Genomic DNA, 27,023 nt, shown 5'->3' with positions numbered 1-27,023 from the left:
CACTTCCACCCTGATAAAAGTCAGTGTTTCATAGCACCCAAGAGCTGCAGACACCCAGCATTTTGTATATTAGTAAAAGCTGGGAACAAGAATAAAATATAACACTCCACAATGCTGTATTAAGGAAATATAAAGCACTCAGCAAAAAAAAAACTGCGCTACTTCCCTAGAGAAATCAGGTTGAAAGCAAGTTCTTTAGAGGAAGAATGTTGTAAAGAAAACGTTTTCATTCAAAAACATAAGAGAGAAGGTGAATTTGCTATGCACTCCTACAACTCCTGTGCTTCAATTTCAATTAGAAAGACACTAAAATGAACTGTTTATGTTGCAGTTGAAAACCCCCTGAGTCTTCTGGGATTTAGGCAATTGATTAATTTTTCATATTTAAATAACAATGAGCTGAATCACAAGGGAATATGAACGTTATGTGTACCAACCCCCAGCTCCTGAGGGCCTGCCGCTAGCTTTACGAGCCGCTGAGGTAATCCCCTTACAGCTCAAGCACCCAGCACAAAGCATCTCTGGGGAAAACGAAGAAAAAGACACTCAGCTCGTGCCAGACCGTGGCACCACCGGGGGATTCACCATCCAGCACGACATGCGCAAGCTGCCTTTACCTTGGCCGAGAAGCAAACCAAGGGCTGATAGGACCTGAGGAAAACAGGGAGGTGAGTGCGCTTTAAGGTGCTATTAGCACTCTAATAAGCTCCCCATGGTGCTGGCTGGGGGAAACAGACGGCCGTTTCAACGCCGGCCGACCAGAGCGAGCGACAGGCGCGCTGGCACGGGCTCGCTGTGCTTGAGCGGCCGCCGCTGCGGGACTGGGTTACCCGCCCCCTCGGGAACATGGGGGCTGCGAGGAAAGGAGACGTGGTGCTCCGCCGAGCGCTGGGTCGGAAGGCCCGGGGGCCGGCCTAGCCCTGGGGGGGGAGGGGCGGGCTGGCAGTAGGGCCTTAGCGCTTCGCCCGCCTTCAGCGGCAGCCGCTCGGCGTGCGGGGCCAGTGAGGCGGCTCCCGGGCAGGAAGGGGGAGGTGGGAGCCCGGAGCCCGGCGGGGGGAGGCTAGCGGCCTCGGAGGGCGGGGCGGGCCCCAGTCTATCCTGAGCTGTGCCGCCAGGCCCCGCGGTGGCTCACCCCCCCCGCTCCTGGTTTTTATCCCTTTTCTGCCTAGGAGAGCCCCGGAGAAGTTAGGGCGGACTGTGAGGGACAGCGGGTCGGGGCTGAAAGAGAAGCTTCTCCGCGCTGAGGCGGCGCCATCTTGCAATACGGATAAAAAAGCTGTGCTGGGCGCCATTTTGCATCTGAACGACAGATGATTAGAGCCTCGTTATTTTTCGCCGTCAGGGCGCCGCCATTTTAAGTTACGGCTGACTCTCCGCCTCCCCTAGCGCAACCTCATAGTGCGCCGCCATTTTGGCTTGCGAACAATACCCCGACCCGCAGGGGTCCTCACCTCCTCCATCCCTCCCTTTAGGTGTCTTCATAAAATGCCCGTGGAGAATCCCCTCTTTTTTCGCCCCGCTCCCAAGATGGCGTCGATGCGGGAGAGTGACACTGGCCTGTGGCTACACAACAAACTGGGCTCCACAGACGAGCTGTGGGCGCCGCCGAGCATTGCCTCGCTGCTCACGGCTTCGGTGATCGACAACATCCGTCTCTGTTTCCACGGGCTCTCCTCGGCCGTCAAGCTCAAGCTGCTTCTAGGGATGCTGCACCTGCCCCGCCGGGCAGTGGATGAGGTGAGAGCTGGGTAGGAGCTTGCGCGGGAAGCTTAACCGAAGCGGGGTCCGTGTGTGTGAGGGGAAGAGGTCGGTCGGAGACGGCGTGAGGGGAGACGGGGGCGCAGCGCCAGCACCACCTCCCCCGCCCGCCCTTTTCTTTTCTCATGGTGTCTGTGGGGCGGGGAGACCCCAGGGCGCGGCGCCTCAGGCCGCCTGGCGCTGCCCTCTCCGGCGCGGTGGGAGCGGGCAGCCCCCTGCGGCAGCCCTGAGGCAGGGAGCCGGGCAGCGGCTGCTCCTCAAGGGCAGGTGCCCGGCCGCACTCGGCACGGGGTGTGTAATGAGGCTGGTCCCCACAGACATCCCTGCATCTCCCTTGCAGCCTTTCTTGGACGGGGAGGGGGAGGAAGAAGGTCGCGGCTGGTGGGGTGGTTGGTCGAGGCCCAGTGCGGAGGACTCTGTCCTTGCTGCGAGGAAAAGCGCTAACGTTCCCTGTGATAAAAGGGAGTGAGTGGAGTGGAAGCTTTACTGCTGCTGCTCCTCCTCGCCCTGCTCTCCGGGGAATCTCTGGTTAGCACTAGTTTTTTGAAAGCAGTTTCGACCTGAAGCCCATCTTATGCCTCCCCATGGACTCGTAGTTGTAGGGCTGTGTTTTGACAGTCTGGGTGCCTTTGGGAAGAGGGCTTGTGGTCCTCCTAGGATTAGGACAGAGGCAGGACCGTTTGGGAACAGCCGTGTTAGGCTTCCTTCACTTTCCTTAATACTGGCAGCTATGTAGGTGTCCCAAGTCGAACATCTCTGCTTGGAAGGACAGCAGCAAGTGCTGAAACTTATGGAATGGAAGATCTGGGGTCTGCACTGAACAGTGCTTTTCGCCACCTTCTTGCAGTCAAGCATTGCTTGAAAAAACTGCCATGGGTGGGTTTTTTTGCTTCTCTTTACCTTTCTGGGAACAGCTGGTGCTTTCCTTTACTGACCTACCCCAACTAATAAGCTGGCTGGCTCAAGTCTGAGCTGGCTCTGCAAGCTTATTTGCTTGGCCTGGGACCATACCTCATCTGCAGCTGGCTTGTTCTTACCAGTAGGCAGTTACTGATGTTTGGGGCAATAGCAGGACAATGACTGGGAAACATTTTAAGTTTCTTCAGCTAGGTTTAAGGAGTACCTCTCCTACTTCCACCATGTATGGTATTGGATCCCAGTAACGATCATGGAGGTGGCATGTAGTTAATCCTCACATTCTTCTGTAGAGTATCCTTAGCTGTGCTTGCACCAGTCTCTTTCTTGGCTAGGACACAGCTGCTGCTTAGGCTTAATGTACATATGTACTAGGCAGGGTGTGGGGAGACGGTATGTAACTTGGATTATTGTATGCTCAGTTTTGGGGTACTTCTAAGCTGAAAATGCACAAGGATCACAATTAAGCAGTGGTTTAGTGTTTGCCAGTGCCTGTCTTGCCACATGCATCTGTATAATTGATCACTCTTGCATGTAGTCAGTGTCACTTAAAAAAAAAATGAAATAATTCTTGTTCAGCATAATTACTCTAATTTTCAAAACATGGTACTTGTGTTTAGTGCCTGTTCAGTGCACAAGCTGTCGTCTTCCTGTGTGACAAATGCAATTTTGTTTTGGCCAAACAAAATAACCAAGGCCAGAAAGGGGCATGGGGAGCTATGCATAAGCTCACATGAACTCTTGAATATGCTAAATTCTTCTGAAATAGTGTGAAAATCCAAGTAGCCTGGAAGAAATGAGTATTGCGATGTTTGGAAAAATCTGACAAATTAGTGATGTTTTTAGATCAAAAAGAGCTTAGTTTAGGGACCTTCATAAGTAACACTGTTCAACTCTTTGAGGGAGCAGCATTTAAGCAAATTAACTTGTTGAAACGCTGCGCGAGTGTTCACTGGGTGGGTAAAATAACTTTTTGAACTGATTCAGAGGAAGATGGTACCCAGAAACTTGGTCTGTGATTTTGTTAGCCATGGAGATAAAGTATATGTAAAGAAGAGCAAGTCAGTTGCTGTACCTTTTAGTGTAAAGTTATCAGTTATGTTCCAAACATAAAGCTGATCTCACTGCTGTAATAAAAGATATTCTAGGATTTTCCGCTGTTTTGGTGCAGTGTGTGAATGCAATCATAGATTTAATCCTTCATTGTAAACAAAGCACACTTGATTGAGATCTAGGGATTTAGCATATTTTCAGTCCTTTGCAAAGTACCTATAACATCTTAGTTATTTCAGGGATGTGACTTTAAAAAAAAATCTTTATTTGTTTTTTAACTGAGAGGAAGGGATTAAAAAATTGATAAAAATTAAAAAGTTGTGAGACAGAAACCCTTAACATTGGTTGTACCGGAAGGAAGCCTAATGATATAGCAGACCTACCAGCAAACTCCTGACAGAAAGGGATGTTGTCTTATCAGATGTTCATAATTTGTAGTGGCTTTGCTAAGATAGGTGGTATCATCATAGAGTGGTATGGGTTGGAAGGGACCTTCAAGATCATCTAGCTCCAGCCCCCTGCCGTGTGCAGGGACACCTTCCACTAGACCAGGTTGCCCAAAGCCCCATCCAGCCTGGCCTTGAACACTGCCAGGGATGGGCCATCCACAGCTTCTCTGAGCAACTTGTTCCAGTGTCTCACCACCCTCACAGTAAAGAATATATTCCTAATATCCTGTCTAAATCTGAAACCTAATCTAAATATATGTTTGTGTTCAGTATATGTGTGCTGTGCACCTCTCTGTAGTGTTCTCTGCTCAGTGTATTGTACTGAATATGGTGTCTTTTTGCTGGCAGAAGTACACTGGTACAGGATACCTGTAGCTGCCTGGAAGTGAAATTCATCATTTGGGAATCCTACCCATATCTCAAATGGTTAAACTTAACTGTGAAAGTACTTCATTAGTCTCTGTGGAAAGTCATATGTGTGTTTTCCATGCCATGTGCCAGTCTGTATTGATCATGTGTGAGAAGCACTGAGCTGGCATTTGGAAACTTAATAGCATCGGAAAACACATTGCATCAGCTTTGTAAAGCTTTGGGAATCTAGATAGGAGATGCAGGATGTGTTACTAGTTTATGTAAGATGTTAAATGATATACCCTGCTCTAGGTATTAGACTTAGTTACTGTTTTCTCTGCAAAGTACTGGGTTTTTGTTTTCTACATAATAGCATTTTCACTGAGGCACAGAATAACGTGGAGACCATTTGGGAGCAGAAAACTGAGAAAGTTATGTGGGAATTGAGGAAAATGTGGTGGTGCTTGGTTTAGAAGGGGTTTACTTGGCTGCTGATCCTTCCTAAATCTCTGTGAAAGCTTCAGTCTAGACAAGTGAATCTTCAATGAGCTGTCTTGAAGGCTAAGTCCTTTACTTAAGTGCTTTTTTCCTCAAATGTAATATCCTTCAATTTTCGTAATGTTTTCATTCAACACTCCAAATATTGTATATCTATAAGCAACTTAATCCTCATAATACTCCTGTGGGATAGGTAATAAACCTGATTATTTTTTTTTTTTATCATGCTGTGAACCTCATTGCTGCTTGTGTGTTCCTGCTGACTAATAAGAATAATTGGCTCCCATTTTTAAGTGTGTTTTGTAGGCAGTTATCAAAAATATCCTTTCCTGCTGTAATTCTCTGGGCAGAATTTGCTAACTCTTGAATCTCCCTGCCCCCCCGCTTTTCATCTGTTACATTTTTTCTAGATAATTGTGCTTATTTGAAATGATGCCTAAAGCTCAGTGTAGTGCTGACCAGAGTTTCAGTTGTGAATTTGGCAGAACAATTACTTCTGTTTATTTTGTATATTGTATTCTTGTTAACCTGATTCACAATGCCAATGCAAGTTTTCTTTTTGTGCCAATGTTTAATTTATTTATTCAGGGTTAGACTGTGATGTTACAACCAAGTCTGGAATGAGGACTGTGTGCTTCAGTGCTTTCTGAATTTCAGTCTTGAGAGGAAGATCTCTATCCCAGCAGCAGCCTGCACTTTTATTACAGTAGCTGCAAGAGACCGAAAGTCAAGACTGTTTCTTCTTGCTTGCTTATGTGAATCAGGAGTCCTCTATTCATGCAAGTGGGACTTGTGGAGTACTACTGCAAAGGAGTAAGAGGGCACGTGATGCTTGCCTTTCCCTCTGTTCAGAACAGGCAGGCTGCTATGCATTTTTCTGGCCTGCATTTAGTGTTCTTAATTTTTTTTGTGATGTAATATGGTATATTTTAATCTAATACTACCCCTGGCCACTTCTGCTCTTTTTCATGATTAAAATAAAAAACATATGACAGTGGTAGTTGATGCATCCTGGTTTTGTATTGCATAAATATTAATATTGTACTTTCAATCCAATGCTTTTAGCTTAATGAAAATGCTGTATAATAATACAGATACCTATAAATAACACCTTCGCTATCCCGCATGAAAGATTAAAACTTGATTGCATTTATTAGTCAACTGTTGATGTAATTGTGTAAAGGTATAGTCACATAAATTGAGGTGTACTATAAAGCAAATGAACAGGAAACCTTTTCGAGAAGTCATCCTGGAGTTATCACTTTGTGTGTTTCTAGTAACATTTCTTTCTTTACCTCTTCTCACGGTGCTGTTTGTGTATTCTTCCTGCACAGCCATTATTAATCTCCTTTTGTCTCTGTTCCCAGACTTTCCCCATCCTGCCTGATCCTTTTCTTCTCAGATGTTTTCAGTTGTGCCCTATTGGGTTTTTTTGTGCCAGCAGGCTGAGAAAAATACTTAAGATCCTTAAGTTTTAGATGAGAGAAATGCCAGAACATGTTGCATCAGATCTTGACATTCATGCTTAACAAGATGCTGGTTGAAGCTGATGGGGCTCTTACTGACCCAGTGTCGCAATCTTACACAATTAAGAGCTTGGGATTATGGCTGTGCTCTGTAAAGTAACAGAAAAACTATACGTAGGTTTCTCAGAGTTGCATTTCGTGCATTCTCAAACCACAAAGAAAACTTTTCTTCAGTTCACCACTGAACTGGCAACATATATTTAAATTGCTATTGAAAGACAAACCTGAGTCAAAACTCAAATCCAGGCTTGTTAAATGCAAACCCATATTTAGGCAATGTCTCTGGTTAGCTCACAGTATGTGTTAGTGTGCTTCGCTTCCCTGTGTATGACAGTGGCTGTTTTTTCATCCTGTTCTTTCTGCCATGAGGCCTTATGATGATGTTATTTGCCCAGTGCTAGGCAAACAAGTTGTTTATGGGCTCCATTCTTGAAGGAGCTGAAGTCATGTGAAGCAGTGGATTGTGGCATAGGTGGGTTGCCTGAACTTTAGTTGCTCTGTGAGCAATGTGGATTTGACATACCCAGACAAGAGCTACATAGGAACATACATAGTACAGGCATAGAATTGTTTAGGTTGGAAAAGACCTTTAACATTATGGAGTCCAACCGTTAACTCGGCGCTGCCAAGTCTACTACTAAACCATGTCCTGAAGTGCCACATCTACCTGTATTTTAAATACCTACAGGGGTTATGACAGCTCTGTGATTTTTTTGGTGCAAATGGGAGTTTTGTGGAGCAGATATGAATAGTAAATTGGGATGATACAGGAGACATCTTTTCTCCGACTATTGCCCGAGTTTGATTTGGTGGAGGAAATTACATTCTATACATTTACCTGCATTAGTTGTGTCAAGATAAAAGCTTGTAAAAGAGCTATAAATAAACCATAGCTTCATCAGTCCTCATGGCGTGTTTAAAATTTTCAGGTGTTTTAAGTAAATCAGTATTGGAATTCCTGTAGGGATAGACAGGAGAATAAAGGACTCTTTCAACAGTATTGATGCTTGTCCTCATCGACTGTAGTGGAAGTGACTTCTGATGAGCAGTTTAGGGTTGAAATAGAGATTGCTGAGCCTGTGTGGAGTCTAGGTGGGGGTTTTGTGTTTACTGAGAAAGAAGTGAGCAATGGAGGGCAATACAGACTAGAACTTTAGGAATTTATTCTTTCCATTGAGTAAGTGTTGGTTAAACTTGACAACACGTTAAACAGTGTGTGGTCATGGTTATGTGGTCAGTTTAATCCAAAGCAAATCAATAGTGCTGCTGAAGACTGTAACTGACAGTTGTAGTATCTCTGCTCTACTCTTGTGGTTCTAGTGTTTGTGTGACAGTAGTCAGCCACGCTAAGGGGCTGATCAAGCTTAAAGCTATAGAGAGATGCTGTTTTGGGTCAGATAAACTGATCTAGTTTGTTTTGCAAGCATGTTACTGTAAGTGCTAAAACTTGCAAGGAGGGGTAACGGCCAAACTGCCCCTGTAGTGCACTTGTAAACCTTTCTGAAGTGAGAGGGCAATAACATTGGGTGAAAGGAATTAAGAAATGTCAGTGTTTGCCTCTGAACCTTGAAAGGCTTGGGTGGGACATGGGGGTTGTTAATAGAGAGCAGAGATTTAACTTTTATTTCTTAGAGTTGCATGGGTAGAGTAAGCTTATTTTACTAAACTTTTTCATAAGAAGAGGATGGTTCTAAATAAAGGGAAAGAAATAAAGCATAAAGGTGAAGGTGAATCTCTTGCTTGTCTCCCTGTGTTCAGAAACATGTAGGCTGTAACTAAGCTATATGTGCCTCAGTGGGTTGTGAAAAATTGAAATTCAAGTATTTCCTTACACCTGCTTGTAAATTCTTCAGTGTTAGTGCCACACAGATAGTGTGTCTAAATAATTTACATAACTTTACTGTTATGTTTTGTGGATTAGATGCGCATTACGTCTCAAATATCTTAGTTCTGTGAAGCTAATGTTGTAATGCTTACATGAGAGTTTACTTAAAGCAAGCGTTCAGTCTGTATTTGAGGGGTTTAAGCTTAGCTGTGAATGAAATAACTAATTTAAGAGATTCACTATGTAAACCCCTGTCTGTAGTAACCTTGACTCTAGTTCATTTCATGGTGCCAACAGACTTGTTTAGTAATTTAAAAATATTACTGTGACAATTAATATTTTTTTATGCATTATTTCCCCTTTTTCAAGATGGATGCTTAAAGAAAAATGACTTTTTTCTGACTATAGAAACTTCAGATAGATGGAAAGTCTTATTACTTGTGGCATATTAGAGGGCTGGGTCTGTTTCTGTAATATGTAGTTTTTATTACATGAAACACATTTTGCCTAAGCAGTAAATTTTTGAGGACAGTTTATGTTCATATGATGCAGATATGGTCTGTCTACTTAATTATTCGGTAGTCCAGAAAGGGGCACATCTTCATTTAGATGACTGTTGTACATAACTTGTTTTCTAGTTGTGCGTTTTTATCACTGAATATAAGGTGTGGGGACACTGGGAGTGTAAATGTAGAATGTAAAGAGACAGTAGTGTAATGATCTGGTCTGTTACATTTAGTAAAAATGTTCAGTGCTAAACAAAGCTTCAAACTGCCAAAAGCTCAAAACAAACTTGGGTTAGATTGACCAAAAGCAATATAAAAAAAAAAATAATCTTGGTTCATTCTTTAATTCTTTACTTAGTTCTAGAGTTGTGTAACTGTGTTGAAGCAGCCTCCCTTTTCCCTTCCCCAGTAGTAAAACATTGTGCATGTTTATGCTAGTGTCTTATTAAAATAAAAAAATCCAGCTAACCTGTTTAAAACTGTTTCCAATTGGCTGATTTTCTTTTTCTTTTTTTGTTAGATGAAAGGGGCACTGACTGAAATTATCCAGCTCGCTACCTTGGATTCAGACCCCTGGGTCTTAATGGTAGCTGATATTTTAAAATCCTTTCCAGATACTGGCTCCCTTAACCTTGATCTTGAAGAACAGAATCCCAATGTTCAAGATATTTTAGGAGAACTTAGAGAAAAAGGTAAGCTTTTTCTGTTGGTGTGAGGTATAGAAATACAGTGCCTTTTTTCAGAAATAACTTGTTGTTTCACAGGCAATCTTGCTATCTTAATGGTACTGGTACCAGGACAAGTAGTATGTCTTGTCTCTTAACTGCCACAGTTCAAGATCTGGGAACTGATATTTGAGGAATGGTAACTTATTAAATTATCTTTTCACATATCATCAGAACTTACATGTTGGCTATTACCCTGAGTGTTTGTGAAGGGCAACACATAAGGTAATGTGGATTCATTAATATCTGACAGGCTGTATGTGCGCTGGTAGGTAATAACTGGCTTACTGCAGCTTAGGAAGTTGAGGTTTTTCATATATTGCTCTGTCTTCATATGTTGTAGTACCAAAGAAGACAGTAAGGCTCAGCTTCTGCAGTGCTTGTGTGGACAGCCTCGTGTGTGTGTAAGCACCACTGTTGTGTTGGGCAGGTGGGGTGCATTTCTGCTGGAAGTCCTCCTCTAGGCAAGAAGTGATAGGTGCTGGCAGAGAGACTGATCACAAGAAGAGTAATGCTGCTGATGACCCGACTAGCTACACATTGCCTAGCAGCTAAAAATAGTGGCTTAGGCACTTGAAGAGTTGCTACTTCAAACGATGTAGTAAATGGTGATGCAAAGCTGCTCCTACTTCAGGGAGTCTGATTTAGCACATTGTGTAGCAAAAGTCCTTAGGCATCAATGGACCGACATGGTCTTGAAGTTAGGATTGCAGCAGACCAATAATGAAATGACACAGTGGTGGTGGAAGTGTTTTGCTTTCTTACTATAAACAAATGATCATTTGTTTGTTCACACTTTGGTTTGGACTTTAGTGTAGTAGTTTCCTTGTTATGTGTAATTTTAAGGAATCTAAAAATTCAATCATTTTTATTATCTTTTACTCTAATAGCATATTTAAGATTCCTGCAATATGACTAGGTGTAATTAACATGGAAGTTCTTATGAAGCTAATGTAAAAAACAAACATCCTAATAACTGGTTACATACTGTGTAATAATTGGAACTAAATTACTCTCAGTGCTTAAACAAGTAATCTAAAAACACCTGTACAGTCTAGTTGTAAAATGTTTTGTAGTTAGCTATCAAAGAGGTGCTAATACCCATATGTACTGTGTTAACTTTTTATGCAGTAAGTGAATGTGAAACTTCAGCTATGTTGCCGTTGGAATGCCAATACTTAAACAAAAATGCCTTGACTACACTAGCTGGGCCACTTACTCCCCCAGTGAAACACTTTCAGCTGAAAAGGAAACCTAAAAGTGCCACTCTCAGAGCTGAACTCTTGCAGAAGTGTAAGTAGTAGTACAGCTAGTTGATAAGGTTGAGTAACAATTTAAATGGTGAAACGAAAACTTGTATTCAGTCTTATTCTCCAATATGGGGATATACGTTAAAATTATCTGTTATAAGAGCTTTGCTGGCTGATTGTTTTTTTTCTTTGATAGACTGATGTGTGGAAAAGCAGGTGCAAGTCATTCCAGCCATGATTACATTAAAATGCTAATCTTGATTTAAATGCTGTTCAGATTTCAAGGCATACGAAAAGCTGTAGCTTTTTAAATCACAGATACATTCTCTCATGTGTATATTTAAGGCAGTTGTGAAGACTCATGAGGGACAGCTTTGGTTAAAGCTCCTGAAACAAAACTGAAATGAGAACCTAGTTCTTATTTTGCCATGTTTTTGCAACAGGGAGCAAGAGCTGCTAAATAATGCTTTTGCTCAGTGTGGTTATATAGGGTGTGAAAGCTAAGAGGGTTTTTGCTAACAAAAGGCAACATGTGTACATACATGTATTGATAGCTGGTTAAACTAAGCAATCTTAAAATAGTTTACTGTACCTGCTGTTCCGTTGCAGCAGCTTGCTGCTTTCTTGCATGTGATTTGAGTAGTTGATCTGGTTAAATACAAAACATCTAACTTTTTATGATGTTATTTAGAACTTTAATTATTTCAGTCTTTATCAAGTAGATTTCTGCTCTGATTTCTTTTAGCTCAGACCATCTTGTTAGTTGCATAGTTATATTGATTTTGCATTTTTTCCAGATACTGTTTACCTTGCAAAAATAACATATATATTTCTTTGTTGCTATTTCCATCTTTTCATGTATTAGTTAATAACATTTTATATAAGAAGCAATGTATTGTATTTTTTCAGCACAGATTCTGTAATAACTACAGACCTTTCTCTTTTTAGCAACAGAAACTGCACAACAGCTAAAGAAGACTGCAGGAGTGCCTTTCCATGCCAAAGGCAGGGGACTGGTCAAAAAGATAGATACAACAAGTATGGCTCGCTTTTATCACTTCCAAGAAAGAAAATCTGATGAAATAGCCTTGATGAAGAATAAAATTACAGTCTAGCTTTTATAAAATCTTACTTTTAGAAGCAAGAGATTTCTCCCTTTCTGCTTCCCTCTCTCCAGATATTGAAATGTTTCTGACATGTCTTGTCAGAAAGAACAAGAGTGTGGGGTTTTTCTTAAATGGCATGTATATCTGCCATGCTTCTAAAATGTACGCAGCTAGATCATGCCTGTAGACTTTGGTAAGAACTTAATTTGCATCACTCCAGGAATAACTCCTGACTAAGCCATGTTGCTCCAAAAGGGAGCAGAGTGTGGATCTCTGTGATCTGCTGTGCTCTTTGAAATGCTGTGAAGTAGACTGAAACTATCCTGTATTTGTTTAATCCTGCATGTTGAAAGAATGGGGACAGTGTGTTCTCTGCAGCCAAGGCTTCTATTTAATGGACATGACAAAGATGTGTAATCATTCTTCAACTTTGCATTAATAGATTTCAGCTGTTTGCTGAAGTTCCTGAACTGCTTCAATTTTTCAAATAAGTTTTTGACTAGGAGCAAGAAGAGGGTTCAAAATTAGTTACATACTTTAAATCACTGCACAGATTTAACTTTTCTGACCACCAATATGATGCTGAGATGTGAAACTTGTGTGATTTCTTGGTGTGGTGGCTAGAAGCCATGAAGTTCTTTGTGCTGATGCTACTTGAAGATGTGGTCTTGAGCACCAAAGTTTGGCCACATGTTCATGCAGGAAATGCAAGAAGTGTAGTTGGTAATTTGAACTAAAAATTTTCCCTGTATAGAAATTGACCATTAGTTCTTGGCATTCTTTTTAGCTGTTGAACTCATAAAGCTGGCTTTCATACTTGGCCTTCAGAGCCAAGTGGTCTCTAGAAAGATGAGTTATAGGACTAGCTGAGGTTTACTCTGCTGAATCTTACTCACATTGGTCAGAGAGGATTGTTCTGTGGTGAAAAGGTTTTCAGTACAACATATAGAGGGATACAGAGTACCTAACCTCAAACTAAAATTCGGTGTTCCATCTTCAAATTGTAGGGTATGATGAGTATGTCAGGAGGCTCAAAGACCTGATAGATATGTTTTTGTCCCCCTAATTTTTTAGCAGTTGATGAAAGAATGCTGTCTTCAGGACTGTTACCCTTCTACCTTCACACTTGACAACAGTGTAAAGTTGGGGGAGAACAGCTTATAGGTGTAGCAGTTTCTACTAAGTATTGAGACAACAGGTTTTCTGTTCGCAATATAGACCCAAATTGGATCCTTCTTGTGCAAACAGCAGCTCTGATTTCAAGCCCTGGTGTGAAGCAGTAATTTATCTTTCCAGTAGATTATTAGCCCTGAGCCCTTAGCCCTGCAGAGCCTGGCTAACAATCTTTGATCAAAGACAGTTTTACCAAGTAACTAGATCTTAAAGTTCAAAGAGCAACTTTGGTAATAATTGGATTCAGAACATTCATGACCAGTACCTTTTTATGTGTTTCAAAGTTTTTGTTGTCAGTAAGGAAAGTAACAATGTATTTAGGAACAGTATATTTTGATAGCAGTGCACCTGTTCGATCACTTCCTGTGGAATGGAGTTGCAAGCATTAGCCTGGAGATTGGCTCTTACTCCTTGTTAGAAGGGTAAGATGTGATCTGACCTTTGAGGGACATGTAGTGTATTATAGACAGTTCCACATTATAAACCTTTGAAATTAAGGGGATGTGTGTGTGTTAAAAAGGGCAAAAGTCAAAGAACTCCTTGTTACAGTTCTTTGTAACTAATTAGATATGTATTATAATTGTTGCTTTTTTTGATCTTCCCTAAGCACCACTCAAAGGAATACCAAAACAAGCTCCATTCAGGAGTACTTCAGCACCTAGTGTATTTAGTCCATCTGGAAACAGAACCCCTATTCCTCCTTCGAGAACACCTTTGCGCAAAGAAAGAGGAGTAAAGGTAGGTGCACTTTTTTTAGTCTCTTGCTTTCCTGCTCGGTTCTTCTCCCTGATCTGAAGTGGATTTCTGATGCTGTTTTGAATCAAGTACCAATATATTAAAGAAGAAAATTAAGAACAGTATTTAGAGATAAACTATGTAAAGTTAACGATGGTTATTAAGTTCTCTGTGGTCTTTTTAGCTTTTAGATATCTCTGAGCTGGATATGGTAGGTGCTGGCCGTGAAGCAAAGAGAAGAAGAAAGACATTAGGTTGGTATGCATACTTACAAATGCTATTAATATGCCTGCAAATAGGATCTAGATTTGTAGTACCATTTTGTTCTTCAGTTGTTAAAACTTCTCTGCCCCTGAACTTTAAAAAAAAAAAAGGGGGGGGGGGAATCCCAAACCAAAAATGCTTAAAGAGAGGATTTTAACTTCTTTTAATGCTCCTAATCATACTGCCATGTGCCTAGATAATAACTTGAATCAGTTGCATGAAGGGATGGAACTAGTCAGTTGTGCTTTGGGCAGAACATAGGTGAATGAGCGTCTTCAGTACTGGAATTGTTCTGAGCTGTTTTGATGTGTTTTATTTCTACTGGCTGTGTGACCGGGTAAATTAATTGAAAGTAATGGTGAAAAAACGTATAGTGCTCCAGCATTCTGGCTGAGAGATCTTAACAAGTGGATCGTGTCTGATTTACTGCTCTTAAGTGACAGTACAGCGCTGTACTTAAGCATATCAGGAAGATACACTAGGCAGCATATTTGCACCAAGACAACCTTTTTGTATTTTTTTGCAAAAAAGAGTACCATTTAAGAACAAAATCGTAATTTTTTTCTTGGGTTTTGATGCTTTCTGATATTACAAGATTAGCCTAATTGTCTGCCTAATACTCAGTTACTATAGTCTGCCTAATACTCAGTTACTATAGCTTGATGGATGTATATTGTGGTTCAGTTCATAATTGGGTTGATTCTAAATTTGTGTATGAAGATTATCTACCAACCTTTCAACATATACCTCTTTAAGCGTGTGTTAGCAGACTGAGAAATGCATTTTTATGTCTTTGTTTTTTAAAAAAAGTGTATCTACTTCAGTATTTCAGGAGACTTCCTTGAACTGACTTCTGTTTTTATGTAATAGATACAGAAGTTGTGGAAAAGCAAGCCAAAGAAGAAACAGTAGTAGAAAATGCTACCCCAGATTATGCTGCTGGTCTTGTGTCTACACAGGTAAAATCAAACAAAACCAAAATAGACAAAACTCAAACAAACAAAGAAAAGAGGAAACAGTGGTGGATGTTATTCTTGAACACTGTGTTGATGTTTTACTAACTTGTTGAAACATGCCTCTTAGTGTAAAAATCTCTACATAGTTATTTCAAAATTCCATTATATTTTCACTAAACTAGATAAAGAAACAGGATAAGGTAAAGCTTTTGATGCTTTTTTTGCTATTTTAGCTTTGTGATGGGGTATGGCATTTTTGTAACTGAGGATTGTAGTCTTCTGTCAGGTGAAAGGAATAGGAGGGCTGTCCGACCATAGGTAGGTAGAATAATTTTCAGTAGTTCCTGCAGGTTTCACTCTGTGCCTGTGCATCCTTTGTTACCCTGGTGGAATAATGTCCACAGAAGTCTGTGAGGAGCACTTGTCACTGGCCTGTGCCCAGGACAGATAGCTGAATATAAGCAGCTGAGTAAGAAAGAAGTCTTTACACCTCACCTGTCTTGAGTTCTGGCTTGAGGGAAGAACCTATAGCCTAGTACCCTTCTGTGATTCTTTCTCAGTTTTTAGCTTGTAATCTTTGAGAATTGATGCTTTAATCCTGAAGGCAGCTTTTTCTGAGGTCCCCAGGCCTGTCTAACTAGGTTTAGCCAGTCCCATGACTACTGAAAGGGGAGGAGAAATACAGTGGAATTGATCTCCATCCAGATTACCCATGGTTTATAATTTTGTGCTGCTTAAAACCCATAAAGTTCAGAGGTGGCTGCTCCTTCTCTTTGACAGTCTTTTTTTTTTCCCCTCTTTTTCCCCTTGAGGATCTACAGAAAAAGTTAACCTGTTGCTAGAGGTAGTTCAGTTGGGGGGTGGGAGGTGAGGAGAGGAGTTGCATACAGGGGTTTTTAACCTGTTCTTTCAGATACTGTGCACTGGAAAAACTGATGCAGCTTTTTTTTCTCAGTCAGGACGTAACTTTTACAAGAATGTGAGATCCTCCCTCCATTTCTTAGTTAGAAACTGCCTCTTCTATTCCAGCAAACTTTGGCCTAGAATTAATTTGGACAATTGTGTTCTTTAGGTACCAATAGATAACTTGAGGTTGCTGCATCCAGTGTTTGCAAGCCTCTTGGGATGATAGAAATCCATCTCAAATCTTAAGTGTTGTGTCTTGTTCTAAATTTAAAGTGGTTATGATTCCGTCTGCCTCTGTTAGTCCACGTGTTGACATGCAATGCTTGCCTTTGGAGAGCACTCTTATTTAAAAGACCTGTGCTTTTGTTGGTGAGCCAGGAAATTTTTCCTCTAGAGCTTAATGGTAAGCACATGCAACATTGGTCCCATGGGGGGCAGCAATCTTATGGTACATGTGCCAAAGACAACATATAGGCAGGTGTCGGTAGACCTGTGTAGAGTGAAGGTCATTGCCTGTCTTGCTGCAAAATGCAAACAGTATCTTTTTTGGTGGGTTCCACATTTTAGAGTATCAGTCTTTTGTCTAGTAAGGCTACCTTAAATGATTTGTCTGCCAGATTTACTCACTCAAAGCTGCTTTCCTCTGTCAACCCCTTATGTTTATAAGGCTGTATTGGACCAAAGTGAAGTTCTTCATAGAGATACCATGCTGTTGACTTTATGCTGTGTGTGTGGTATCACGTATAGTCAAGTACAAAATGTGTCCTTTTCTTTGGCTTGATCCTAGATGACATCTGTCATGTTGTGCTGACATCCTGTTTCAGTGGAGACAGGGTTTTACCTGTACTTTACTGCTACCTTCAGCTTTCTTATGTCCCAGAGGCCTTTGCATTCTACTGGGTGATACTTTAGTAGGCCTTTTGCCCATGGATGAACACAGGTTTCTGCTTGCTATTAATAAGGAGCATTTTTGCTCAGGCAGAAGATTTCTATAGTGTAGTTCTTCAGAGAGTACCACCTGCACAAACTGCATAGAGTGGTCTCCTTGCTACCAGCTGAGGAATGGGACAGAGGAACAGCAGCTTGACTCTTTGCAGAAGTACATTCTCTGTAATAGTATTTTTTTTCTGGCTCGTACTGTGCCTTCGGAAGCAACTTTGATATGAATTAGGGGAAACAGAAGCTGGTTTTTCTCTTCTAGGGTAATTCAGATGTCTGAATTTTGTATAGGCAGCTAAGGTTGAAAGGGGAAATATGCCCTAATGGAGGAGTCCGTAATTGAGTTACCAAAATGAATATCATAGCAGAACCGATGTTGAAATTGTATTTAAAAAAACAGTGCATGAATATATGCAGTATGGCTATAACACTTTCTTTTCTGTTTTACAGAAACTTGGTTCATTGAACAATGAGCCTGCACTACCTTCTACAAGTTATTTACCCGCTACCCCCAGTGTGGTTCCGTCTTCCTCATATATCCCAAGCTCTGAAACACAGCCAGGTAAAAGACATGTTTTTTGCTTTTGGGACCTAATACTTCCAACTCTATACAGTTTTACTGTCTAGCTGTTCTTTATTAACAGACCTACTATCCCTCAACTCCAGTGAAACAACCTTAGCAGTCTAAAAATCAATTGTAGGAACCCAGCCTTTGGATTTGGGATAACCAGACCTATCATTTAACCTAAATAAAGAAAATGCTTGTTGGTTTGAAGTCTTAAAATGACTGCTAGTTAAGTCAAGCAAGCAAAGGAATTTGCTGGTTGGGGTTTTTCTTACTCTGTAATAGAAAATCCAACTTCTTTTTTTTAATCCGTAAAGAGACACCAGAAAAACTCTAGACTTGTGTGTATGTACTCCATACATGCATCCATATGCATGCACTTATCTGACTCTTGAAAGCAACTGTTTCATGTTTCCAGAGGCAAGTACATATTAGTTTTCACACAAGCTGGTATCAAGCCATCCATTTTACTTTCACCTTTTATAACAGTCTGATAGATTATAGCTGAGCTGCTGCATATTTTGAGAAGTGCTACATTATTTTCAATTCTAGAAAATTGCCTGTAGTAAAAAATAGTGTTTGTACAAATCCTTTATTTCTACACTTTTTATTTTAACATGGTTGCTTTTACTTTTCCTTCTCTGCTGTGTGTGAAGTCTTAGATGAGTGTATCAGTTGGCACTAACAGATGTGTGTGACTGGGATTCATTACCAGACCTTGTAGTTAACTGAAATGTTGGATCTCTTTAATGCATTATTTTTACTCTTGCTTGTTCTGACTTGGTACTGTAATGTTTGTCTTGATGTCTGTGAGCTGTGGCATGTTGTTCACTAGAAAAATGCGTATGCAAAACCTGATCACTTCACTTGGCTCTGAAACAGTTCAGAATCTCTGTGAAGGTCCATGCAAATCTTTGTCTGGCAGAAAATTGGCATCTTGGAAGGAATGCAGTCAAGAGCCCATCAGTGATGTCTGCAGCTAGTAGTATTTTCCAGAGCCTTGGCATTGTATTCAACATCAGAAAAAGCCTAGTTTAAAATTCTCTGTTGTTTTTGTTCTCTGTTTTTTCTGACTTATTTTTTTTCTTTTGGAGTATTGTGTATGTAGCTTTTCTTATGGACAAAGAATGTAAAAATTCTTTCCTTGATACTAGATGCACACAGAAGATCCACAGATTTGGTCTCATGTAATCTGAGGTTGCATAATTAAGACGTTACTTTATGCAAGTTGGTTATTCTGGCATGAAAGGAAGCCAGTAATAAAACTTAGACATTTGTACAAAATTAAGGGATAACTAATTGTTACAAATGTTTGTCCTCAAGTGTTCACTTCCCTGTTCCATATACTGCTGGGTAATAGCCATATCGTTGAAACCAATGCTGTGGCTGTGCTTAGATGGAGAGTGGTAGACATCTCATTCTCTAAAATCTGACCTGAGGGTCCTCAGTGTAGCTCTGGTCTGTGTCTGGCTTTTAGTCTACTGCAAATACAATGTAAATAGGTTAGCTTCAACCCGGTGAGATTCCTGAAAGATAGGTAAGCAGCTGTGTCTGAGCTGCAATGAATGTAACTGGCTAGAGTGTGTGCTGGGTAATTAGTGTTTGCTGGGCAGACGGTAACTTACATATACGATCAAGTTACTGTGATTTTGTAACTGCCACCTGCAGCTGGGTTTGGAATAGTAGCTCCTTTAAGTGCAGATGAATGGATCAGCTCTAAGAAATGACAGTGAGGACTTGTCAATACTGTGGAGTTTTAACCATCTTAGCAGTTAGTGTTTAAATAATGAGTGATTTGCGAAGACTACCTTTAATTCTGTCATCTGTTTAAGTATTTGTGTATTTTCAGTATTTGTTACTGGCTGAGACTTAATTGCCATTTCCTTTGAAAGCTGCTGCTACATTAGGTAAAAACTGATGAAATGTTTTTATAGTTTTGGCGTCTGCATAACAGTACAGCAATAATTCTGGTAGGGTCAGAGTACAGTTGTTACAGTAATACAAGCTAAAAAGTAAATAAAGCACACTCAATTTAATAAATCTGATGTTCATTAAATATAAAATTTGATGCTAAATATAGAGTAATCCATATTGGACAGCTAGTCAGTCTAATTATTGCTAAAGATAATTGTGTGGAAAGAGTGCTAGCTTTTCAATTTTTCATATAAATATTAGATGGCGTGTTGAATCATGGTGCTAAATGGGATAATCAGAATTTTTACTTTTCTTTAAAGGCTTTAAATGGTGATGCTAATCCTTGTTTGAGGATTGTTTTTAATTATCCTCATTGGTTTTTGCAGCTGGCTCTGCACGAGAGGCCTTGCAGACTAACAGACAGCCTGAAGAGCCTGCAGCTCCAAATGCTACTACAACTCTTCCTGCACAATTTAAACAAAGAACACCTATGTACAATAGTAACTCTAATCCACCTGCAGCTACACCTACCTCACCCCTAACACCTACCACACCTCCTGCCATTTCCCCAGCAGCACAAGCACCACAAGTAGCCCCTCAAACTCAGCAGCAGCCACCACCAAAAAAAAGCCTGTCTCTCACAGTAAGTAAAACGGGTTTTTTGACAGCTGCTTTTGATGTAGATTGGAAAACACAGCTTCTTATTGTTGGTCTCATTTAGTATGTTGGCAGTTCTTGGCCTTTGGATCATAGAGTGGTTGAGGCTGCATTTTTATAACCAAAGATAATGAACATGTTTTGTGGCTTTGTTAGCATTGCTGTCTTAATCACAACATTTTTGGTTGTGCAGTCTTAATAACACAGTATTTACTGCTATTTATTATGTAAAGTAATGTTGCATTACTCATAAAGAAATTTGGAAGAAAGGTGTATTTCCGGCAAAGCTGTCACCCAGCCAATTAAATATAATGAAGCTGTTAAAAAAAGATCCCGTCATTACCATGGTAGAAGAAAAGATACCAATACATTATTCTAAGGTGAAAACCTTTATTTCTTGATCCCCTCACCCCCACCATTGCACATCTTTTAAAGCCTGAGAGTGGGGCAGAAACCAAACTGAATTATATATGTCCCGGAGCTTCTTATTGCTGGTATGTTGGTATATATTATGTGCATTCTTGAAGTTAACCAGGTAGCTAATTCAGGATGCAACTGGTTTGAGGATTTTGCTAAGCAAATCTGTAAGCCTGGCTTGCAAGAACTGAACTTTAAGAAGCTGGGTGACTTTCTTTTCAGTACTTCTACTTCATTTATTAGAGGGGGAAAAAAATCATCTGAAATTATTGCAAGCCTGGGTTTGTTGGACTGTAGAAGAAGCATTGGGTTTTTTCCTCCTTTTTTCCCTAATGTCATAAAGAACACAAAATTGATAACGTAAATGTTAAATCTCTTAGCATATGTTTCCGTAACTATCTAAAGGTGTGGGGGTTTTCCAGTTTCAGAATCGTTGTCGCTGCTGTGTTAGGTGAGGAAAGCCTTGAGATTATGCTTTTTTCTGTTTACTTTTTTTATAGGTCTACAAACTTCCACATTACTCTCTTATGCTTGTCTGTGGCTATTAATATGGTACCTGTTTGTAGTGTTTTCTCCACTGGAATTCGTGTTTGTTGTATTTGTTGCAGAGGGAGCAAATGTATGCTGCACAGGAAATGTTCAAGACTGCAAACAAAGTTACAAGGCCAGAAAAGGCTCTTATACTTGGATTCATGGCAGGATCAAGAGGCATGTATAGAGACTAATTTAGCTTGCTTTTGAGTACCCAAATCTGAAATACAGCCTAGCATTTCTAATTGTGCATATGTGAGTGCAAGACTTTTGCTTTAGCTCTGCTCTATACGTACTCGACTCTTTGCTTTACTCTGGACTGTATGTAGTTTTATAGCTTATATTTCTAACTGGCTTAGTGCTAACTACCTGGAAACAGGTCTTAGGGTCTCTTTCCAGTAAGTCAAACGGTCTGTCGGAGCAGCTGCTGAACACAATGTATACATAACTGAGCACATGTAATACAGTGCTCAGGGGTTGAAAAGAAACAAAGCAGCCAGTCAAAACAGTGAACAGACTGGTCAGGTTGTAGCGGTCTGTCTAGAAGGCCAATGAAAGCACGTTCTTTCGTGGCAAGTCAGGGTACAAGCTAGGTAGTACAGAGCTTCTTTGCTAATCGCTTAGCATTAGAAATGTAGCAACTTTTGTCTCAGAGACTTTAGGTAACTGCAGGAACTGTGAATGACAGGGAGATAAGCTGTCTGTTGGCTAGAACCTGTCATATATTGGCCTTGATAGACCAAGGCTGTTTTACCCAGAAGATTATTGGATGTAAGATGAGAAGGGGCTTAAGAGTCCTTGAGTGAACTCTCTCATCTGCACTGGCTCTGATTTCTGACTTGGTATTTGAGGGCTGTTATCACTGGATTGCTGGAGCCTAAATGTGGCTCGTGCATTTGGATTAATGCAATACATTACTGAAGATGACCAGGGTAGAGTTACTGTGATGTTCCTTGGGCTTTAAGAAAGTTTTGTGTATCTTGCATTAATGATGGTGCTCTTACTACTAGAGGCTACCTCAAATTCCAGTAGGAGGGGTATAGTTTAATATTTATATGGGTAGGTTTTTGTAATGCAAGGTAAAATATTTTGGAAGTGTGCATGTGTGTGTTATCTATATATGCATATGTGAATATATAACAGTATGAATTCCTTCAGTAATATCAGCACCTTCTGAAGGTTGGATAAATAACTGCCAACTATGATATTCTTGAGTGCCAGTTCCAGTACCTTGAAATGTAATGTTTCATACTTCTACTGTCATGAAGCTGAGTCTTGGATGAGTGATTTCAGTGAAGCTGTTTGGGCTTCTAGAAGAGCTGAAAATTGTTGCTTTTAACTAAAAATGTATCCCAAATAAAGTAACTCTGGTAGTTCAGGTTTACGAAGTCCCATTTAAATATAAACGTCTCTTATGACTCTTCAAGCAGAGAGAAATGACACTGACATGTTTTACTCCCCTTTTGTTGTTGTTCCCATTACTTTAGCCTTGGGGTTCATCTTCTGGGGTCTGGTTTTGTTATCCTTAAAGCTCGGTCTGTGATGTATGGAGGGAAGAAGATCTTTGTGTGGCTATGTGTAATAGGGACATTACTTGCTTAATTTGGGGTTTGGGTTTTGGGTGGGGTTTTTTTCAGCATAAGTGAAGAATCTCAATCAAGTGCACTTTACGTTTTCTAATACAATGTTAAAATGTGTAATGTGTTTCTATTTGTTTTCACAGAGAATCCTTGCCAAGAGCAAGGTGACATCATCCAAATTAAACTTAGTGAGCATACAGAAGATTTACCAAAGGCAGATGGCACTGGCAGCACCACTATGTTGGTTGATACAGTCTTTGAAATGAACTATGCTACTGGTGAATGGACCAGATTCAAGAAGTACAAACCTATAACTAATGTTTCCTAAGAGATGCAGCAACAGCAGACTGGACCAAATCAAGCTTAGAGTCAACCAACTCATAGAGTATGTCAACTGTACAAAATGGCATTCATGTGTACATTTCTTATTACCCTCCAGAATAGAGAAGTTACGGCTCTCTAATAACTGGGCTCAGTGAATGCAGAAGAAGATGTCAAACTCACTTTGGTTTTTTTTTTTTTTTCATTGTGGGAGAGGGAGAGGTGATCTTAAGGTGGGGGGGAAGTTGTTGGTGTGATTTTGTTTTCCTACAGTTCAAGATGCCGGAAAAGGAGATCACAACTGAAAGATTATGGATGGGAGCAGTTTACTTCTCAGTACTGAAAGATAACTGCTGCAGTCATTCACAGTTTACCATTAAATGAGGGCACAGATCTTTATTGTAAAAATATTTTCTTTGGCTACATGGGTTCTATTGTAAGAATAGACATTTAAAGCACCACAGATCAGTGCTTGATTATTTTGTAGTTCAGCTGCAGTATAACTAAATATTGCAGGTGGTATATGTCCAGTGTCTGATGGTACCCACTGTATGTTAGCTTATTTATGCTTGGGTCATAGGCTGAGATTGAGCAGCTTTGTTAACTCGCTTACTGTCCATGTCCATGCCCAGCAGAGTTAATCTATATTTGGCATTATTTGAGAGAAACTGAGTATCGTAGCTTTCTGAGGAACAACACCATAATAAGAAAGAAATGATGGTGGCTTGTCACTGCCTGGAAGTGATAGCTAACTCTTTGCCCTCCAAGTCTTGGGGTAGAAGTTGATCTATGGTTTCTGCATAGCAAGCCCTTTGAACTGCATAACTTACCTGGGAGGAAGTGAAACTATTACATCTTGAGACCAATTGCAGCTGAATGTAAAAATGGCCCTAGAAATGGCTCAGTGACGCATCTGAATGTAGATAGTTGGAAGACTTGTTGTCTTGAGGCAGTGTTAATTATGTTTAGTTGAGCAGTCATATCGCGTATGAGCCCTGATCCAAAAAGATTTGAATGACTGTAGCTGTGGTTGTTACCAGTGCAAGTTATATCAGTATAATCACTAATGTGGCCACAATTATATGGGTGTATAAATGTGCCTTATACTTGTCCCCTTCTAGTAGAAGCACATCTTTGTCTTTATAACTGTGTTCACACCACTGGTATAATCTGGCTTTAATAGTACAAATAAATCTTGCAGTTATTGAGAGGGCTTATGTACGTAGTTCAGGATTCATCATCTGAAGGAGACTTGGCTTAAACATCTGGTTTCTGCAAGTATGTGTGTGTGGAGCTGTGCTTGGTTGAGAACAGTGCTTAAAAGGAAGAAATACAAAGATGAGTAGCATAGTGGTTGGTTGGTGCTGAGGATGTTATCTTGGGCTGATTAGAGGTTCGTGTTAAAGTGGAACTCTTAGGACAAAAAGGCTTTTTGCTTTCTTTTTTCCAAAAAGAAAGCAGACCAAATCCCCCAAGTACACATATACTAACAAAGGCTTTTAGGTGATTGATTAGAATCTTTTTGTATTGTGGAATTTTTATTGGATTTTATTTTTAGTTTTTTCAAACAAATTATCCAACAGAACAGGGCAAGTATAAATAATAAGAAAATCTATATTCTGCAGTGTTTTAATATGTGACCAAAAGTACAGATTTCTTAACTTATATAAAAGCAGATATACAGAATGTTCTAGCTTCTGTAGTGGGCAAGTTATTTGATGGTAGCTGCTACCATTACAGAGTTGTGCATGTAGTAATGTGATGTTTACTAACATGTAACTGTCACACCGGGGGCTCTCCTCTACATAATTACCCCATTTCAGAATCGATGCAGATTATAATTCCTACTGTGATTTTTCTTTAAACAGAAACCAGCCTGAGAAGTGAGGATGAGTGGTGGGGTTTAGTTTTTAGGAGTTCAGTAGAATGAGTTTTCATGATTTAACTTATTTGATTATAGTATGTTACACAGTAAGGGCTAACAATAGAATATGAAAGTATTTGCCTTTTTAAAAGAAAGGTGTAAAGAAAAGTGACATTCCTTTTCTTGTCTGCATTCAGATTTTTAAAGCTTTCTTGTGATGACCAGTTTCCTGTAAACATGTATGATACTTCTGTCTTAACTGTTCCTGCTTGCTAGATAAGCTGCAAGTACCAAATACAGTTTTTACAAAGAACTTTTAGAAAATTAGCTGACCTGAGGGGCATGTATTGACATTGTAAGTTGTTGATGCAAGGCTCTTTGCAATTTAGTAGTGTTCAAGAGGTGCTGTGTGATGGCTCTTTTGGCTTACTTGAGATTAATGGGGGTCCCTTGCTAAACTTTCTTGGTCCACAGAAGTCTGTATCTCAGACTGTGCTGTTGGGATGGAAACAGGTGTCCCTCTCCTCTTCAGGAAGCCCTCCGAGGATGCAGTGGGGTCATTTGAGTGCAGTAGTGTATAGGAAGCTTAACCGTGATGCTGTGTGTATTTGCTGCATAACAAAGTTGGTCTCCAGGCCTATTTGTCTAAAGTCAGTCATATGCAATAAACTGAAATTTTAAATAGAAGCATAGGATCTTTTTAATTCCTTAAAGTCATTAGTATGTGAAAATTTTAACACTGCAAAAATAATTTATTTTTAAAGTTAATTTACGACCCTCAATACGAGAGCATTACTTCATCTTGATCTGTGAGTCTAGAATTTTTTTTAAAATGCATAATGAAAGGGAAGTTTTTGCCACGTTAAAACCATAGGGTAAGAAGAAAAACTACGTGGAGCTTTTTGGTTCAGAGAATGCAATCGTTGAACTGGTGGCCTGAAAGTGGGGATAATGGCAGACAATTTGGAAGGGGCAACATCAGCGTTTAAATTCCAGTATGATAGAATTGTTGCATACAGAACAAAATCTGGCCCTGGAACTTGGTATTTTTTGTCTTGAATATTCAGTCACTTGGATGTCAGCTAGATTCTATCCAGTGAGGCTCAATGTGTGCTGTAAGATTAAACAACAACATTTGTTGACTCTAGGATGACTTGCAGATGTACTGACGTATTGACCAGAGAAGTAGCTCAGTTTTCTTAAAGCTTTGTTTGTGTCCTTTTCTATTTCCTTTTATCCAAGCATGAAGTTTTAGGAAATAGCAAGCCTAAACTCCCGAGGTGAATTAGTGCACCTCAGCAAGGCAGGATGTCCTAGCTTCTTTTGCCCTTGCTTGTAAAGAAGCACCTGTCTATGCAAGCCTAGGCATGATATGAATTAGCACGTTTGGTTTTTAGAGTATGGAATACTGGAAAAAATCAATGAAAGTGGCTTGTGTTTTCCCTGTCCAATCCAAACTTTTTTATTCTTAGGGGAGAAAGAGCACATACATGCATACCCAGGCTTCTTTAACAACTTGTCCTACACTGAAGTGCTGTGTTTCTTTAGGCTCCTTTTTCTTTCATGAGCGCTGTGAGGACCAGAAAGAGTGAAATGAGTGTAATGAAGATGGTGAGCCTGGGGAAGATACTGAGCAAGAGTTTTGATCATAGATTCCATCTTCCATTTCGACTTTCCTACCCTAGTGCTCTGTAGTTATCTCCATACAGAACAGTCTAGGCTTAATGTGGTTAACACTAGCATTGGGCCAGTATTTTGTGGGTTGACTTGATTTTTCTCTGGTAGCTTTGCTGTTTAATCTTTCAGTTAAATACCATAGGATGCTGGATGAAACAGGGAGGACCCTTTGGTAATTGCTTGATGTCTCTCTGTGAAATTGGTCTTTCCAGAGAAGAAAAACTTCTCTCACTAAGTTGTGTCAAACTGCAGACCACTTGTCTAGATGAAAGAAGCTTGAGACTTTGACATTATACAGTTTCAGAATGAATCACATTTTCATAGTAAGATCTGACTGGAAAAAAAAAAAAAAAAAAGACTAAAAAATGTTAAGCCAGAGCCCTCTGGGAATCTGGTGCCTTTAACAAGAACTGTCATTTTGTAAAACGTTTCATCTATAGTATAGCCCGTATGTTTTCTATTGTTTTTTTTGTACAGTTGTAAATTCAAAATATTCTGTCTTTGGGTACGTATTTTCAGTGTAATACAGTATGTATAATAAAAATTTAGATTTTCTAAGGAA

General features: G+C 40.1%; 1 protein-coding gene across 2 annotated transcripts; it reads left to right on the top strand.

The window, feature by feature from the left end:
- The first annotated feature begins 279 nt into the window (after positions 1-279).
- NELFA (negative elongation factor complex member A) lies at positions 280-27,023 on the top strand. 2 transcript variants are annotated; one of them, XM_027791208.2, is made up of 12 exons: positions 280-668; positions 1,473-1,737; positions 9,402-9,573; positions 10,738-10,899; positions 11,805-11,894; positions 13,743-13,873; positions 14,055-14,124; positions 15,005-15,093; positions 17,386-17,497; positions 19,801-20,057; positions 21,097-21,196; positions 22,743-27,023. In XM_027791208.2, the coding sequence occupies exons 2-12, from the start codon at positions 1,486-1,488 to the stop codon at positions 22,925-22,927; spliced, it is 1,620 nt and encodes a 539-aa protein (XP_027647009.1). In that variant the 5' UTR covers positions 280-668; positions 1,473-1,485; the 3' UTR covers positions 22,928-27,023. The 2 variants fall into 2 exon arrangements, with proteins under 2 accessions (XP_027647009.1, XP_005229891.1); XM_005229834.4 differs by lacking the exon at positions 280-668 and having other exon boundaries at positions 1,104-1,737.

The sequence above is a fragment of the Falco peregrinus genome, chromosome 2 (genome assembly GCF_023634155.1).
Source record: "Falco peregrinus isolate bFalPer1 chromosome 2, bFalPer1.pri, whole genome shotgun sequence".
Classification (NCBI taxonomy): Eukaryota; Metazoa; Chordata; class Aves; order Falconiformes; family Falconidae; genus Falco; species Falco peregrinus.
The sequence above is the reverse complement of the archived record's forward strand: the minus strand, read 5'-3'. Positions and strand labels throughout refer to the sequence as shown.